Here is a 16,239-nt window from a genome sequence, read left to right on the forward strand (position 1 = left end):
TATGAGTGGTGGGGAGTGGCAGGCAGAGGGAGAGGGAGAAGCAGGCTCCCCACTGAGCAGGGAGCCTGAAGCAGCTGGTTCCCAGGACCCTGAGATCATGACCTGAGCCGGGGGCAGATGCTTAACACACTGAGCCACCCAGGAGTCCCAAAATGAATGGATTTTTTAAAGTACACTGGTATTCTGCTTTCTGTGTGTTAGAAAGACAAATGGAACTAGAGGGTATCATGCTAAGCAAAATAAGTCAGTCAGAGAAAGACAGATACCTTATGATTTCACTCATGCGTTTCCCCAGGTGAACATAAGGGAAGGGAAGGAAATGTAAAATAAGATGAAAACAAGGAGGGAGACAAACCATAAGAGACTCTAAACTCTAGGGAACAAACTGAGGGTCGCTGAAAGGGAGGTGGGGGGGGCATAGGGTACCTGGATGATGGGCATTAAGGAGGGCACGTGATGTGAGGAGCACTGGGTGTTATATGCAACTAATGAATCACTAACTAATAATACAGTATATGTTCATTAAATTGAATTTAAATAAAAAATTAAAAATAAACTCTAACTGCAAGGTCCGAAGGTTCTGTTATGATTTCGTTTGTTTCTATATCATCTTCAACGCCGGACTAGAGGGTTTGTGGGACGGACGGCACTGCCAGCTCAGGTCAGAGTGTGACCTTTCTACCCCAGAGCGTAAGTGTGGAGAGAATGTTAATCTGTAAAGGGCAGTTTTTGACAACGGAGGTGCTGGATGGGCTCAGACAAGGCAGGAGGAGGGGAGTGGGGCTCCTAGGGCACATCATTTAAGGAAACACACTCAAGGTCATGCAAGTGCAGGGGCAGCCTTTATACCCCCTGAGAGCAAGTGCCTCCTTAAATTTTATTCCATAGGTCCTCACTCACCTCCTCTCCCCCTCCTTCTGGTTCCAGAGCCAGACCACCAGGGCTGAAGCAAAGCTCCACCACTTGCTAGTATGCGGTCTTGTGCGAAGTATCTAATCCCTTTCAGTCCCTTTCCTGATCTCTACAAAGGGGATAATCACAGTATACATGACAAAGCTGTTTCAGAGAGAAAACACAATGGTATATGCAGAACAACTAAAATAATTCCTAGCACATGGCTAAGGATCAATAATTGTTAGCTGTCTTTGCTTTGATTTGTATTATATTCAAATATTAGAAGGATAGAACAGTCTTCCACACATGGTTGCAATTCCATAAATATCGACTGAGTTAGTGAATGAATAGAAATGGATGGATGGATGGATGGATGGACGGACGGACAGACAGAATATGTATTCCGAGTTCAGTTTTCCTGAATTTACCCTCAGCTGTTGAGAAAAGTACAGACACAACAGAGGGAACCATTGTTGATCAATTACTGGTGATTATTTGTAAATGGCGGAAATCATTCAGAACACGCTCTGCTGCCCGTGATCGGATTTAGGGCTGGGACTGGGGTGGGAGCAGCGGTGCCTTCTTTCATCCAGAGGAAGGTTGAACCTCTTTTACCCTATGGTTGTTTTTACACAAACAACAGCCCCTTCCCACTCTCCGCATGGGAGCATGCTCCCCCCCCCCCCAACTTGTTGCTTTGTTTTGTTTTTAAGGGTTCCAGTCTCAGCTGAGTTACAAAGCTCACTTCAACAGAGTGCTGCACACACGTGGGGGCAGGACATAGCACACTGACGTTTCAAGGACCTGTCATCCAATCCTGCCTCTTTCCTTCAGTCCCCCTCTCCTCACTCGGAATAAGTCTTTGCGTGAATCTCTTGACTCAGGACCAAGAGTCGCAGGGAGACCAGCAAGAGGGTGACAGCAGGAGAAAGAGTGATTCTTACCAAGGTAATTTCCGGAGTTTCTTTCCCGGGCAGTATAACGAGGCTGGTTTTATTTTCTCAGTTTCCACGCTGTCCTATCTAGGCTGGAAGAGAAAGAAGAGGGGACGAGACTTGTGCTCTCCTTATATAAAACTTCTGACAGGCAAGAGAGGCCACGCTGGACTGACCCAGGATTTGTCACTGTGTCCAAGACGTAAGGGATCAATTTCTCTCCGCTGCCCTGTATCAGACAGGTGGGGGGGAGGCCCACAGAATGGACATCAGTAATAAAATGTAATTCACACTTAACAGCGTGCCATCCTTGGTTTATTTCATTTAATCCTGATAAAAATGAATATGACAAAAATCCGAGGCAGAGACAAATTGAGTAACTCTCCCAAGGACACACAGCTAGAGTGTTGCCCTATTTTACTTCAGAGCTAGAGGACTAGACAATTATGTTAGTTTGGAATATTAAGCCCAAAAAATACAATTATGAAGACAGGCTCCAAATAGGCTTTTGTGCTTTGAAAAAGCAAGAAGTCTCACAAAATATAATCGAATTGTGAAAAATATAAAGTCAAGTTTAGGTTAAAAAAAAGTAATAATAGAAGCACATAGAATATATATTACTGCTACACATACACAAATTATATAGATATATAATAGAACATGATATATTATGCGATAGAATATATTATTTTTACACATTATATAGCAAATATACTATGATAATAATATAAATACTGTGCAATATATTGATATAGTTTTATTGCCTTATGTTTATGCTATATTTAAATATTGCTATAATAATAGTGTATTTACACATACATATTTATGTTCTATAATATAAAATAATCCTAACTTTAAATTTCATATATAATATCATTTAAGAGAATATACAAATATGCTCTAAATAAATTAAAAGTATATTATAAAAAATAAAATATATTCTAAAAGAATACATAATGGAAACCGAATGAGAGAGATTTTTGTCAACAAATGCTTTACAGAAGCTCATATAAAATACACTTAAGAACGTGGCTTGTGTGAAAGATCACTTGGTACCAAGATGATATGCCCCAGAAAAATAGCTGCCACTTTCGGCTGCATTACTAGAAGCAGAACAGTTTAAGAAAAAAGGGAGGTGAGACTTGTTCAAAGCTCACCGGTCACAAGATTCTGTTTGGTGTGATCTGATCATCTGAGACCCCAGGTTTTAGGGATGAACAGAAACCCACATTCTCCTTTCTGTGACATACCCCACTTTCCTCCCTTCTGCTTAGCTCAGCGAGAGTTTAATCTCCAGTGAATAATCAAAAGGGACTATTCCTTAGAAGAGGATGGATGTGGGGTACAGGGAGGCTCCGGGCAGCCATGAGGTTGAAGGACAGTTCTGGAAAAGCAACCGGGATTAACTTTCTCTCTGAGTGGCAGGTGCTGGAATCCAGGGCAGAATGAGCATGAAGGAGGCTCCCATCTTCAGGAAGGATTTCAGATTTCCAAATGCACTGGGAAAAAACCAAGGTCCTGCCATGACCCCAAGTTGGAGACCAGAAATTCTAGCCAAACCACAAGGAATGGTAGAGGCAACCAACAGAGAAATCCCTCCATTTCCTGAGAAAGGTCTTTGAGCTGAATCTTAACCAACAATGCCTTAAATTATTTGGCCTTGAAACTTCAGAAGAAGCATGAAGAAGAAGTAGAAAGGTCATTAATAGAGGCCTTGATGCAAACTCCATACGTTATAGTGTGGGCAAAGCTTGACACAGAACAGGAAATCTGGAAAAAGCTCTGAATTACTTATAAAAGATTTATGGATTCTGACCAAAAACAGCCTACCTGGTTCTCCAGATCTGAAACTACGCTGGGGAAAAAGCCAAACACATTCAAAATGCAAAAGCATATGGGAATGAATAAGTTGTACAGGCTCTAAGATGTGCTATCAATTTTTTTTCAATAAGGTACCTTTATTGTTATTTCTTTCTTCCATTTTTATTGAGATATAATTGACAACACTGTCTAAGGGATATAGCGTAATGACTTGACACTCCTATATCTTGTGAAATGGTTATCACAACGTTTAGTTAACATCCATCACCCCACAAAAGTTTTTGTTACAAAAAAAAATTTTTTCCCTTGTGATGAGAACTTTAAGGATCTACTCTCTTAGCAACTTTCAAAGGTACCAGACTGCGTTGGTGACTGTGGTCATGTGGTACATTACATCCCCAGTGTGCATTTATCTTATAACCAGAAGCTCGTACATATGACCGCCTTCACCCAACTCCCCAAGACCCCTGCCTCTCTGCCAACCACAAATTTGATCTCTTATTCTATGAGTTTGGGGTATTTTTAGAGTTCACGTCTAAGTGAGGTCATACAGTATGTCTTTCTCTTAGTTCGCTTAGCATAATGCCCTCAAGGCCCATCCATGTTGCCACAAATGGTAACATTTCCTTTTTCGTGGCTGAATAATATTCCATCACATACATACACATCTATATACACCACATTTTTTTTCTTATTCATCCATTGATGGACTCTTAGGTTGCTTCCATATCTTGGCTACCGTCGATAATGCTTCAGTGAACGATGGGTGTAGATCTCTCTTCAACGTAGTAGCTTCCTTTCCTTCAGATATATACCTGGAAGTGGAATTGTTGGATCACATGGTAGTTTTATTTTTATCTTTTTAAGGAAACTCCCTGTTGTTTTCCACAGTGGTTTAAATTCTCTAAAGGCAGCTACTGAGTCCAGTGGGACTATCTGCTGCCTGCCGCCATCTGGCTCACACGTACATGGAGACAGAGGAGTGTGGAAAAGCAAGAGGCTACTTCCAGAGAGAATTAAGAAAGGAGTGAACTCCTACAAGGAAACAGTTGGTACATCTCCAAAATAGCAGCTTTAAGCCACATGAAGTGAACTCTGAAGACAAGGCCGTGCCCGACGTACCAGGAGCGCCAGCTGCCTTGGGGCTCCCTGATGAGGATGGAGAAGACAGAAGAAGGCATCCCATTGAGAAAGGCATGTTCTAATGGTGGCAACTCTCCCCTGCGCAAATCTGGACATGGCAGGCAGTAAATATAAAACATTCCCCCAGGTCTTTACTAATCCATGAGGCAGCATAATGGGGTAAATTATGGGGCCTTTCATGACTATAGGGACTAGAAGAAGAGGAGTTTTGTAGAGAAAGATAAATTCCATTTTAGACTTACTAAATTCACTTATGATAGGGGTCAGCAACTTTTTCTCTGCAGGGGGCCAGAGAGTAGATATTCTAGCCTTTGCAGGCCACATACGGTGGTCTCTGTCACGTTTTTCTGAGTGTGTGTGTGTATGTGTGTGTGTGTGTGTGTGTGTTTACAACTCTAAAACATTTTTTAAAAGATTGTATTTATTTATTTGACAGAGAGAGACACAGCGAGAGAGGGAACACAAGCAGGGGGAGTGGGAGAGGGAGAACCAGGCTTCCTGCTGAGCAGGGAGCCCAAGGTAGGGTTCGATCCCAGGACCCTGGGATCATGACCTGAGCTGAAGACAGATGCTTAACAACTGAGCCACCCAGGCGCACCTAAAAGAATTTTTTAAAAGCATTCTTAACTTGAGGGCTATACAAAAATAGGCAGAGGAATGGATTTGGCCCACAGGCTGTAGTTCACTAGCTCCTAACTTATGATTATCCCAGATGAAGATGGCCAGTAACCGACTAGAAGAATTATCTTGAGTCTGAGCAAAAGATTCTCAGACAGACTGACAGAGAAAGAGAGATGAGTAGATAGATGATAGATAGATAATCAGATAGATAGATAGATGATAGATAGATAGATAGATAAGCCACCCAGGCGCCCCCGATTTTTAATTTTTTGAGGAAGATTCATACTGTTTTCCATAATGGCTGCACCAACTCACATTCCTGCCAGCAGTGTATCAATGAACTATGTAGTTCTCTTTAGATCAAGAGACACCGTGCCCATATGCTCCACAATTAAACAAGTGGGGTCCTTGAGTCAGCAGACCCAGACTTGCCTCCCTGGGCATGTTCCATAAGCAGGCTGAGTCTTCTCTTACTCCTCTGATAAATGGCCATCTCTCCCAAGGGGGTCAAATGGAGTAAATCACCTGAGTCCTTTGAAGCCCTGAGCAAAGTTTCGCCATCAGTATCAGCTAGTGGTCTGACCGCGGCCACGGTTTCCTCAAGGCACACGGGTGCAGTGGTCACTTGGATTTCTAGTTCTCTGACTGCTACATGTCGGGTCCTCCCTCCAGTAAATTTTCCTCCACCTTGAACATCTTCACGTATGCTTCCTCCAAAACATTTTGTCCCAGCTGAGTTCCCAATCAGAAAGAGCAAAGCTCTCCTTGGTCAGGTCTCCTTTTCCCCCAGCAGGAGACCAGCATAGCTGAAAGTCAGTTGCACTTGCCAGGAGACATTTCCACTCACACGTGCAAGTACAGACGAAGGCACCCCTCGTCAGCAGTGCTGTGGTTCTCGTCCTTGGAGATTCGTCCACAGCACCTGCTGTGGATGTTACCTTGGTGCTCAGAAGTTGTGTCCCAATCTGGTTCCTTAGTGCCCAGCAGGTGGCGCAGGAGAGTCTGGTGAGGTGCTGAAGTGCTCTGCTCTATGAAGTGCTATCATTTTGTTGAAGTATATTTCTTGACGTGTATGTGTATGTGGACTACACATACTACATTTTCACCTGTTCTATTTTGGGGATTCGTTTTTCTTCTTTGTAAAGAAATTCAAAGTTATCACACTTTCTTAAATGTGTTAGTTTAGATTCTTCCTGTGCCTTTCATGAAAGATATGTTTTCATTAATTTTACTGATGGAAGACCTGTAACATCCATATTGTGAAGCTATGTATGAGATTCACCTATACTCTGAATAAATTTGAATCATGAGAAATACTGTTTAAAAAGCCACAAAGAAGCACATCTTGGTGACCATCATTGGTGAATTCCTGAACTTTATTCTGTGTAATTGTGTTACTAATAAATTGTGTTACTAATAAATCCTACTAAATTTAAATTTTTAAAATTAAAAAAAAAGATGCATGATGTATGAATATGGGAAGGTTTACTTAATTGATCACGTGGGCTTGAAGACTACTAGGTTGGCCAGGGGCCCGAGGCGGTTTCCAGCTCAGGAAGATTTCTGAGCAGCAAGTCAGCGTTTGCCAGAACACTGCAGGACCGCTGGGCAGCACTCAGCCTACGACCATGAGGTAAACGGTTTTTTCTTGCATTGATCTCTTGAAATTGTGTCTAGTGTCTTTGAAAAATCTCAATACAAATTTTTCTTAAGTGCCAGATTTCAGCATCGGCTTAAGTATTTAATATACCTTAAGTCTAGATCATAATTGTTGCAGGCATTTTAAATTTTGCAGCACTTTTCAGATGCACACAGGCTGTCCCCAGTGGAAACTTTTAGAAATCCTAGCCAGGAAGTGGCCAGAGGCTGGAGCAGGGAAGAAAAGGAACAGGAGACGTGGGGGGAAGGGCAAATTTATTTCATTCTGTTGCAGGCAAATTTTCATCAGTTAAGGATGCCAACCCGGCAGAAATATTCTTACAAGCTTTTGTTTTTCTGTTTTTCATTTGAAAGGAAAAGTCAGGAGCTTGGGGTTATTTAATTATAATTTTTAAGGGCATCGTACTCTTTATAAGCTCAGCACTGGATGCCCTAATAAAGGATGGACTGGATTTAACTAATTCTTTTCCAAAGAAACGCAGTCGAGCACTAAACCAGAATTCACATCTCTGAGGTTCCCCAGAGCCTGCAGAGAAATTGGGCTCCATCAGTCCCGGTACCCACACTTTCCTTTTCTGTTTTGTTTTTAATCCTCAGTGATCTTTGAAAAACAAACAAACAAAAAATAGAATCATGAAGGACTTTTTTCAGGATAAAGATACTATGAGCACACTAAAGAACTTGGGGAAAATGCCAGCTAGTCTAAGTGGGAAAATTCAATCGTCTCTTATATAACCAACCAGAAATAAACTATTTCAACATTTGACATAGATGTAGATATAGATATTTTATTAAATAGATTTTGGGGGAAATCTTTTCAAAGTTAAGGGTATAGATTCCATACAGTTTCATCTTATCTTTTTACTTAACATTATATTTTGTTATCAGTAAAATTTTTCGATATCATGAGTATCAAGGGCTTCGATAATGCTGCAAAATATGGATGTATTATGACTTCTTCCTTCCTTCTTTCCCTTTGTTCTTTCCTCCTTCCCTCCTTCCCCCTTTCCATTCCTCCTTCCTTCCCTCCTTCCTTCCCGATTCCTTACTTTATAATCAAATTTATGCATTCATACCATTTAAATAGTCAACATGATCTACAAGGTCCGAGAAACAGCAGCCCCCACCCCCCACCATATTTCCCATTACCCAGAGGAACCAGTCATTCTTTTAGTGACTATTGTGCTATTTATAGCCATATACTTAAATAATATGCTTATATTGGAAGTTCTTTATTTTTAAATTTTAGCCATTATCGATTTGTTTTCCACCATTGAACCCCCTCCCCAACACACACACACACACACACACACACACCCCTCCTCTCCTACACCCTCTCCTCCCAACATCTCTTTGTGACTTTGGTTGGATCAATATTCAGTATTTGGATTATTACAACCACACAAACCCTATTCACAGCTGAGCCCTGTCTTGTTCAACCATGACCTTTCTTTTCCCCTATTTTGTTTCATTTTTTCTGAAGTTAAAGGAAACAAACAAACAAAAGTGGTTTTGTTCTTTGTTTCTTTTTCTCAGGTTTCTAAGTACTTACCACCATCTCAGCCCTGACCTCTATTCTAATGGAACAAACTTCCTTTCCCTATTTTAAAACCTGAGGCGAGCTGCCATTGTCACATCTCCGTGGCGATCACTCACAGGACCTTTGACCTACTCCTGTCCACACTGGCTGCTCTCCAGGTGGGTGGGGAAGAATGGAGGATTTCCTTCTCTCCCGTATCTTATGTAAGACCTTCTCTTGCACCTCGTCCTGTGATTCCTAAATCCCATTTCTTTATTTACTACCTGGGTTTACTTCTAATTTTGAGGGGGGCCTTTCCTCTCAGCTTCCTGAGCAAGTGTCTGACACGTAAATTTGTTACTTACGTGTGTGAAAGGGTCTTCATGCTTCCTCACATTTAAATGATTATGTGGCTATGCTTAGAATTCTAAATTTAAAATTATTTTCCTACAGTTTTTGGAAGGCATTTCTCCATTGTCTTCCAGCTTTTCACGGCGTTCTCGACATGTTCAACAGCATTTGGACTCTTGTTGTGTCTATACAGCCTTTGCCCCCCGGAACTGTAGAATTCTGTCCATCACCAGTGTTCTAAAAGCTTACCATCAAGTACTTGGTAAAGGGTTGTTGTTGTTGTTGCTGTTGTTTTATTTAATAAAGTTTTATTCTCCAAAACGTGCATTCGGTAGGATGTGTTCAAGCATCTTCACCAGCACCTGGGACCCCTCCACCCTCGGTGTTTCTGGCGTCAGTGACTTGAGCTCTGTGCTTTGAGACCAGTTTAGTAAGTCGGACTAAGCAGCTCCCGAAGGGCCATCCTAGCCAGAGAGCCCTGAGTCTCAGAGATGACCGCGGGTCTACGCTTACAGTTAGGAACTTGAGCACAGACCTGGCATATGTCGCTTTGCCAAGCAACACTGGGTTATTGAGCTTGTTCCCTTTGCCTTTGGGCCACTTGTTTCTGGCCTTGCCCCCACATCTGTGCCCTGGATCTTTGTCTTTCCTGGCCAACTTCCCGGCATCTTTCTTCTTCTCGTCCTTGGGCGGCTCATCGCAAAGCTCAGGGAGCCACTGCTCCCCCTGCAGCCTCACTAAGATGTCCGACCAAAGGGGCTAAAGTTTATTTTTACCATGTGGAAACTTACAACTTTCGGTTCAGGGAAATTTTATTGCATTCTTCTAGAATGTTCTTTCTTCCTTTCATTTCCCTTGTCCCCTCTAGAACTCAAATTATTCAGATGTCGGCCCTCCAAGACTGTCTTTCTAATTTTCCTGTGTTATATATCATACCTGTCCTCTTTTTATCTGGTTGTTCTACTATTTAAAAGATTTTTTTTTTTACCACTTTTCCTTTCAATCTTAATCTTCTGAGTTTTTCACTTAATTTAATTGTTTTAATTTCTAAGACTTCTTCCACGTTCTTTAAATGTTTGGGTTTTTTTTTTTCAAAGCATTTGCTTTTATTCCATGAATGCAGCGTTTTCTCCCGAATCTCAATTTATCAATGGCCCTTTATTTGTTCTTATTCATGTTGTTTTAAGTATTCTGCTCCCTTCAGGACACTTTTAGCACGTTTCATTGGGCCACTGTCCTGCAGGTGAGAGGCCTTTCCTAAAACATTAGGGTCCTCTGACACCCGTTCATGATTGAGAGAGCAATGCTAAAAAGCCAACGGGGAGCCTGGAGCACCTGCGAGGGGCTTCCTTTTATGGTGACCTCACTGTTCCCTCTGATGAGGACCCCCTGATGTCGGTGTCCTGGACTTCCTCGACTTCCTCCATAACAGGCTACTCAACCCTTGCCCGGAAGAAATAAGCCAGGCTGCCTCATGTGACTCGGGAAGATGTGGTCTCAAAATCCCACACGCAAACAATTATTTAACTCTCTTGTTTGCTGTATAGTACCCGAGGTGTCCAGCTGTGCCTATAACCACTGTCCAAGACCCTCTGTTTTATCCTCTGTACAGAAGACACGTACAACCTCTGCTACGTTGGGGGGGTGGGCATTGCAAGGACCAGAGGCAGAGTCTAGGGGTACAGCTTCTTCTTAAGCTAACTTTTCATCAGCCTTCCCATTGAGACAGAGCTGGGACTGGACTCCGGTCCCCTCCATCTTGACTGGAACCCCAGTGTTCCCTGACAGCTGAAACCAAGTCCCCGAGCAGCACACCTTGCAGGAACACCGGGGCAGGAGGCTTACCAAAGCGGGGGCTCCACCATGAAGACTGGCGAAGACAGAACCAAACCAGTCTCCTGCGAGGTGAACCCCAGCGCTGACCTTTGACAGACTTTCTCCCTCTTTATACTAGAAATCACGCCCAAGGGCGGAGCTCCAATGTGCTAATGAGACATGCGGTGCAGGTTGGGTCCATAGCACCTGAGCACGCAACTTCCTGTCTCCCTCCCTCGCCTATATGCTTAGACATCACTCCTTTCCCACCTCAGTCTCTTTAAAATCTTCCCCTAGCCTTCATTCCGGGAGCCAGCGTGGAGGACCCTTTCCTTTGTGCTGTTTGCCTTGTGATCTGGCATGAGCCCCAATAAAGGACGTGCCTGGAGCTTCCTGTTTGGCCTCTGGTGGTTTTCCATTGCTGGAGAGCCCAGGGACCTCAGTTCACCCCTACACACACACACTGACACACACACACACACACACACACACCGACACACACACACACACACACACACACATTTCTGCAGCACCTTGTGCTGCTAACCTCTGAGGCTTTGGGAAATTCTGCATTATCCAGGGGTTCCCCCCTGCTGGCAGAGTTAGCTTTCCCACGTTCCCATGTTTAGTGAAACCAATCCCCACTTGTCTAGCTGTGTCAGGGTTCCAAGATTCTGCCGTCTTTGTGTTCTCTTTCCTTTATGGTTAGAAGCCTTCATAAACCATGTCACCTTAGTAGGATTTGAGGAGGGGGCTAAAAGAGTCTCACGTGTTCGATGGGTCGCCTCATGATACCTTTAAATATTTCCTTTTCCCACCATCACCTAGTTTAAAGTGTTAAGCAGTTGTAACTAATCCTGCGATGAACATCCCTTGTTCACAAACTTGTGTGGCAGTCAGGGTGTGGCCAGAGAAGCAGAGGCAGCAGGAGACATACAGAAAGAGACTTGAAGCAAGGAATTGGCCTATGTGAGGACGAGGACTGGATAGTCAAGTCCAACCCCACAGGGCAAATCATCAGGGAAGGTGACGGGGACTCCAGGGCATGGGCGCCAGTGGCTGTCCACTGGCAGTATTTCTTCATCAGGGAACCTCAGCGCTAGCTCTGAACCTTTCGACTGATTAAACCAGGCCCACCCAGGTTCCGTAAAATAATCTTTCTTACTTAAAATTAAATGATTGTGGACTTTAATCACATCTACAAAATACCTTCACAGCAACATTTAGGTTCATGTTTGATTGAGTAACTGGGCACGACAGCCTAGCCGAGTTGACACAACCATAGGCCATCACAACCTTTGACTGAATGTCTGGTTTTCTATACAGTCTTAACATTCAAATTTTTATGTCAAGAGCTCCTCGTATGCAAGTTCTATGTCAAAATATCCAAACCCTCACATGTAAGTAGAAGTGCCCAGCTGTGATTTTTAAAAATCTTTTTCTGTAACCGAAGTTTTAAATGGCATTGAAATACTGTTGATTTAATTTGCATTTCTTTGATTAGTGACCATTTTTTTTCATATGTGTGTTGGTAAATTTTGAGCTACCTGCTCCTATTAGTATCTTCTGAAATGCAAATACTAGAAGAGCCACTTAGGTATTAAACGGGATACCTCTTGTCATGCTTATAGTCTTTTAATTTCTGTTTCGTAGTTTGTCCTTTGAGTTTTGTGACTAGTGTTTGCATGTGGGCTCTTTGTGTCCTGTTTCTCTTCTGCTCCAGATGTCTCTCTGTCTCTGTCAGGAACCTGACGACTGTCTTTGTGACCACTGAGCCCGTCAGAAGGGTGGTGGACCACAGCATCCATCCCGGCACCAGGTAGAGGGTGCAGAGTATTCGAGTTGTTCTAGTTCGTGAATCTGCCCGAAGAGCCAGCTCAGCAAAGGAAGAGATGGTGACAGACGGGGCTACACTTGTTGGCCCAACATCAGATGGACCACAGCCTGTTTGGGCCGACCTGAATAAACTAACACTCTGTGCACACTCCAGCCCTAGGAAAGGACCCCCCAGGGATAGCTATTCACACCCAGCCCCAAACGATTCCCTTCTCATCTCTTGGTGTCTTAAGCCCAGCATTTCCTCTGAGTTTCCCTAAATATTCGGGTGGATCACAAGTCCAGGCTCACACCCTGGCTTCCGTGCTTGAGAGAAGAAACAAAAAAACCAACCTCACTAAATAGTATGATGGCACCATTTGCCGAATTTCACAGAGAAATTTCCTTGCATTGCTGTTGAAACTGCAGAGGTCCTGGAGGCAAAAGTGGAATTGCGGTGTCCCTGGGTAATAAATTTCCTCCACTCCCCCTTCTTTCTGGGCCATCCCATCATCTCCATCCATTCGGGGAGCTATTTCAAAATTCCACAGACTGGGTAGCTTAGAAACGATCACAATTCTGGATCAGAGTGCCAGCACTGTTTTGGCCTTCTTCTCAGAAGTGGTCAAGTGGCCATGCCCTAAACCTCTTATTTGGTCTGTCTGCTCACTCACATCCCCAAATGTCTGCTTTTCTTCCCCTACAGTGAAATCATCAAACACTCCCTGGGAAATAACTTATTACAATTGAAATGCCATTTTACCTGGAATTTGTATGATGAAGAAAGATCCTTAGATGACTTGGAGAACAGAGTGCGTGACCGGGTACAATTTCTAAACAAAGAATTCAAAGCAATCATGTACAATCTGTTCGCCTATGTTAAACACCTCCGAGGCCAGGACAAGGCGGCTCTGGAATGCTTACGGCAAGCAGAAGAGTTTAACCTGCATGGACAGGACTGCCAAGGCAAAATTTGAAGTCTGGTCACCTGGGGAAACTACGCCTGGGTCTATTGCCACACGGGCAGGCGTCCAGAAGCGCAGGCTCGCCTTGACAAGGTAGGACATCTTTGCAAGAAGTTTGCAAGCGCCTATAGAATCGAATGTCCCGAGATGGACTGTGAAAAGGGACGGGCACTTCTAAAATGGGGAGAAAAGTATTATGAACAGGCTAAGGAGTGCTTTGAGAAGGCTTTGCAAAAGAAACCCACCAGTCCAGAATTCTCCCTGGGACTGGCCATCACACTCTATCGTCTGGGTGACAAAGCACCACCGGAGAGCACGTTCGCCTTCTGAGGCGGGCATCCAACTGAGCCCTGACAACCAGTATATCCACCACGCTCTCCTGGCTCTGACTCTCCGGAAGGCCCAGAAACAAGCCGAAGGAGATAAGCTAGTCGAAGAGGCCTTGAAGAAAACGCCGTGCCCAACGGACGGACTCTGCAGCGCGGCCAAATATTACCGAAATAAACTCTCAACACGGTTATCGAATTACTTAAAAAGGGTTTTAGAATCGGTACCGAACAACGTCTATCAACACCTGCAGATTGGACGCTGCTACAGAGCAAAAATCCGGCAAATACAGAGGTCAAGGAGGTGCACCACGAAGGGGAATGAAGAAGAGCTGCAGGAGATGACGAGACACATGGTGGGTCCCTTCAAGAGAGCTGTTGAGCTGAATATGAACCCTCCCCATGCCTGCTCAGACCTCGCCTGCCTCTATGCCATCACCGGCCAGTACGATGAGGTGGGGTATTACTTCCAGAAAGAATTCCGGAAGGATCTGCCTCCAGCGGAGAGACAAGAGCTCCACCTGTGCTACAGAAACTTCCAGGAGTACCAGCGGCTGCATGATGACACCGCCATCCGCCACTGCCTGCAGGGCTTGAACATCAATGGAACGATGACCGAGAAGGAAAAGCTGATCGTCAACCTAAGAAAAATTGCCCACAAACGACTCTCTGAAAATGCCTCCGATGCTGTGGGATGGCAACTCTCCAGATTCATTCGTGAGCTGAATAGAAAGGGGCAGCCACGGGGCAGTCCGCCCGCAGAGGCTGGTGGAGTTGTCCCCTCTGGCCCTCGGGCTGAGAAAGGCAGTGAGGAAATGACAGAGGGCGCAGGTGGGGCCCACCACCCAGAGGAGCAGAAGGGCCTAGAGCGAGCCCATAACCAGTCCTCGGGCCTTCAGACAGAGAAGAGCCAGAGCGAGGGCAAGAGACAGGGGTAGGAGGCCTGGCCAGGTGGTCACGAAGGGGAGGGAAATGGGAACACAGTAAGACAGAGTAGATGCAACTCGCATGGGCTGGGCCACATGGCTGGGCTTTTAATTTTGCTGTCTCTTTTTCTGGGTTCCCAAAATTCTCTCAGCCAGATCTGGAAATGCAGAATCACTTTTCCTCTGCCCTATAGATATTTTGAGCAAAAGCTCTTTTGATGGCACGCACTTGCTTTGGGACCGTGGGACTCTGGTTTAGTTCCAGTTTGCACCACCCAATTCTCCCCTAGCGCCTTGCACTTGGCCTGGCATACAGTAGGCACTCAACATCGCTGACGGCACAAGTGAAGACAACATCTCTGAGGCCTGGTCCTCTTTCCGTGCTCCTTGTGCTCCCAAATGAATTCCATACACACCAAAGATTGAAATATTTAAAAAATAGAAATTACAAAATTTCTACAGGAATTCTTGAGAGGGTTTTTTAAATCACAGGGTCTGGAAGTTGTGAGTATGAAACAAAACACAAAAGGGCAAAAGTGTAAAGAAATTCCACCACATTAAAACGTGTTTCATAGAAGAGGGACCCCCAGAAAGTCGAAAGATCAATGACAGACTTAAAAATACTGTTTCAGTACATTACTGGGTAAAGGATTGAATTCCTTAATGCTGAAACAGTTCCTTTGGACAAATGGGCAAAGGTCAGGAAATTAAAATGGCTTAAACACAGGAAATGATTGTCAAAGCTGCTCTTATTAAGAGCAAACCAAACCAACACTATTAAGAGAGGTCATCTTAGGTCAACCAAAGAAACACCTTTCAAAAAAGGGGACTAGCAAGGATGTGGGTAAACCGGCTCCATCATGCATCGCCATTGAGATTATAAGTCGTGTAGATGGAGAGCATTTGTGGATGGCAGTTAAGCATTCGTGAATCTTCACCCCAGCAATTCACTCATTAATCCACCCTGTATTTGGATACGCATGCAAAGGCATGTATAAAGATACTCATGAAGCTTTGTTTATAATAACAAAGGACTGACAACAACTCAAATGTTCATCACTAGGGAACTCATTAATTCAATTTTCATATACAGAACAGCACGCAACTGTTGTAAAAAATAATAAGGTGGCTCTACACTATCTCTGAGATATATTAAAAAATAAAAAAATAAAAGTGCAGAAGAGTGTATACAGCGTGCTAACATTGTTGAAAGGAAGGAAGGGAGGGTAGGAGGAAGAAAAAAAAGAATACCACATTATGCATAGAATATATAGGAAAGGATATATTTCCTCTAGGGTAACCTCCAGAGAGGGAACGGGTTGTCTGGGAGTCTGTATGGGAAGAAGACATATATTTCAACTGTATAGATTATTTAACTTTGAATGTGATGCCCAGAGCATATATCACATTGTCAAATAAAGAATGCAACAAAACAAATTCAAAAGAAAA

General features: G+C 43.8%; 1 protein-coding gene and 1 pseudogene across 2 annotated transcripts; one reads left to right on the top strand and one right to left on the bottom strand.

Moving 5' to 3' along the window:
- The first annotated feature begins 6,955 nt into the window (after positions 1-6,955).
- Positions 6,956-16,239, top strand: LOC113258965 (interferon-induced protein with tetratricopeptide repeats 2-like). Of its 2 annotated transcripts, XM_057308755.1 has the most exons (3): positions 6,991-7,047; positions 8,610-8,771; positions 13,280-16,239. In XM_057308755.1, the coding sequence occupies exon 3, from the start codon at positions 13,735-13,737 to the stop codon at positions 14,800-14,802; it is 1,068 nt and encodes a 355-aa protein (XP_057164738.1). In that variant the 5' UTR covers positions 6,991-7,047; positions 8,610-8,771; positions 13,280-13,734; the 3' UTR covers positions 14,803-16,239. The 2 variants fall into 2 exon arrangements, with proteins under 2 accessions (XP_026359867.2, XP_057164738.1); XM_026504082.4 differs by lacking the exon at positions 8,610-8,771 and having other exon boundaries at positions 6,956-7,047.
- LOC113259270 (40S ribosomal protein S25-like) lies at positions 9,231-13,640 on the bottom strand (annotated as a pseudogene).

This window comes from Ursus arctos, unplaced genomic scaffold, assembly GCF_023065955.2.
Source record: "Ursus arctos isolate Adak ecotype North America unplaced genomic scaffold, UrsArc2.0 scaffold_7, whole genome shotgun sequence".
Lineage (NCBI taxonomy): Eukaryota > Metazoa > Chordata > Mammalia > Carnivora > Ursidae > Ursus > Ursus arctos.

Bases quoted from the DNA above. Each gene is read 5' to 3' on its own strand.
- LOC113258965 (XM_026504082.4), top strand. From the start codon at position 13,735: ATGAACAGGCTAAGGAGTGCTTTGAGAAGGCTTTGCAAAAGAAACCCA.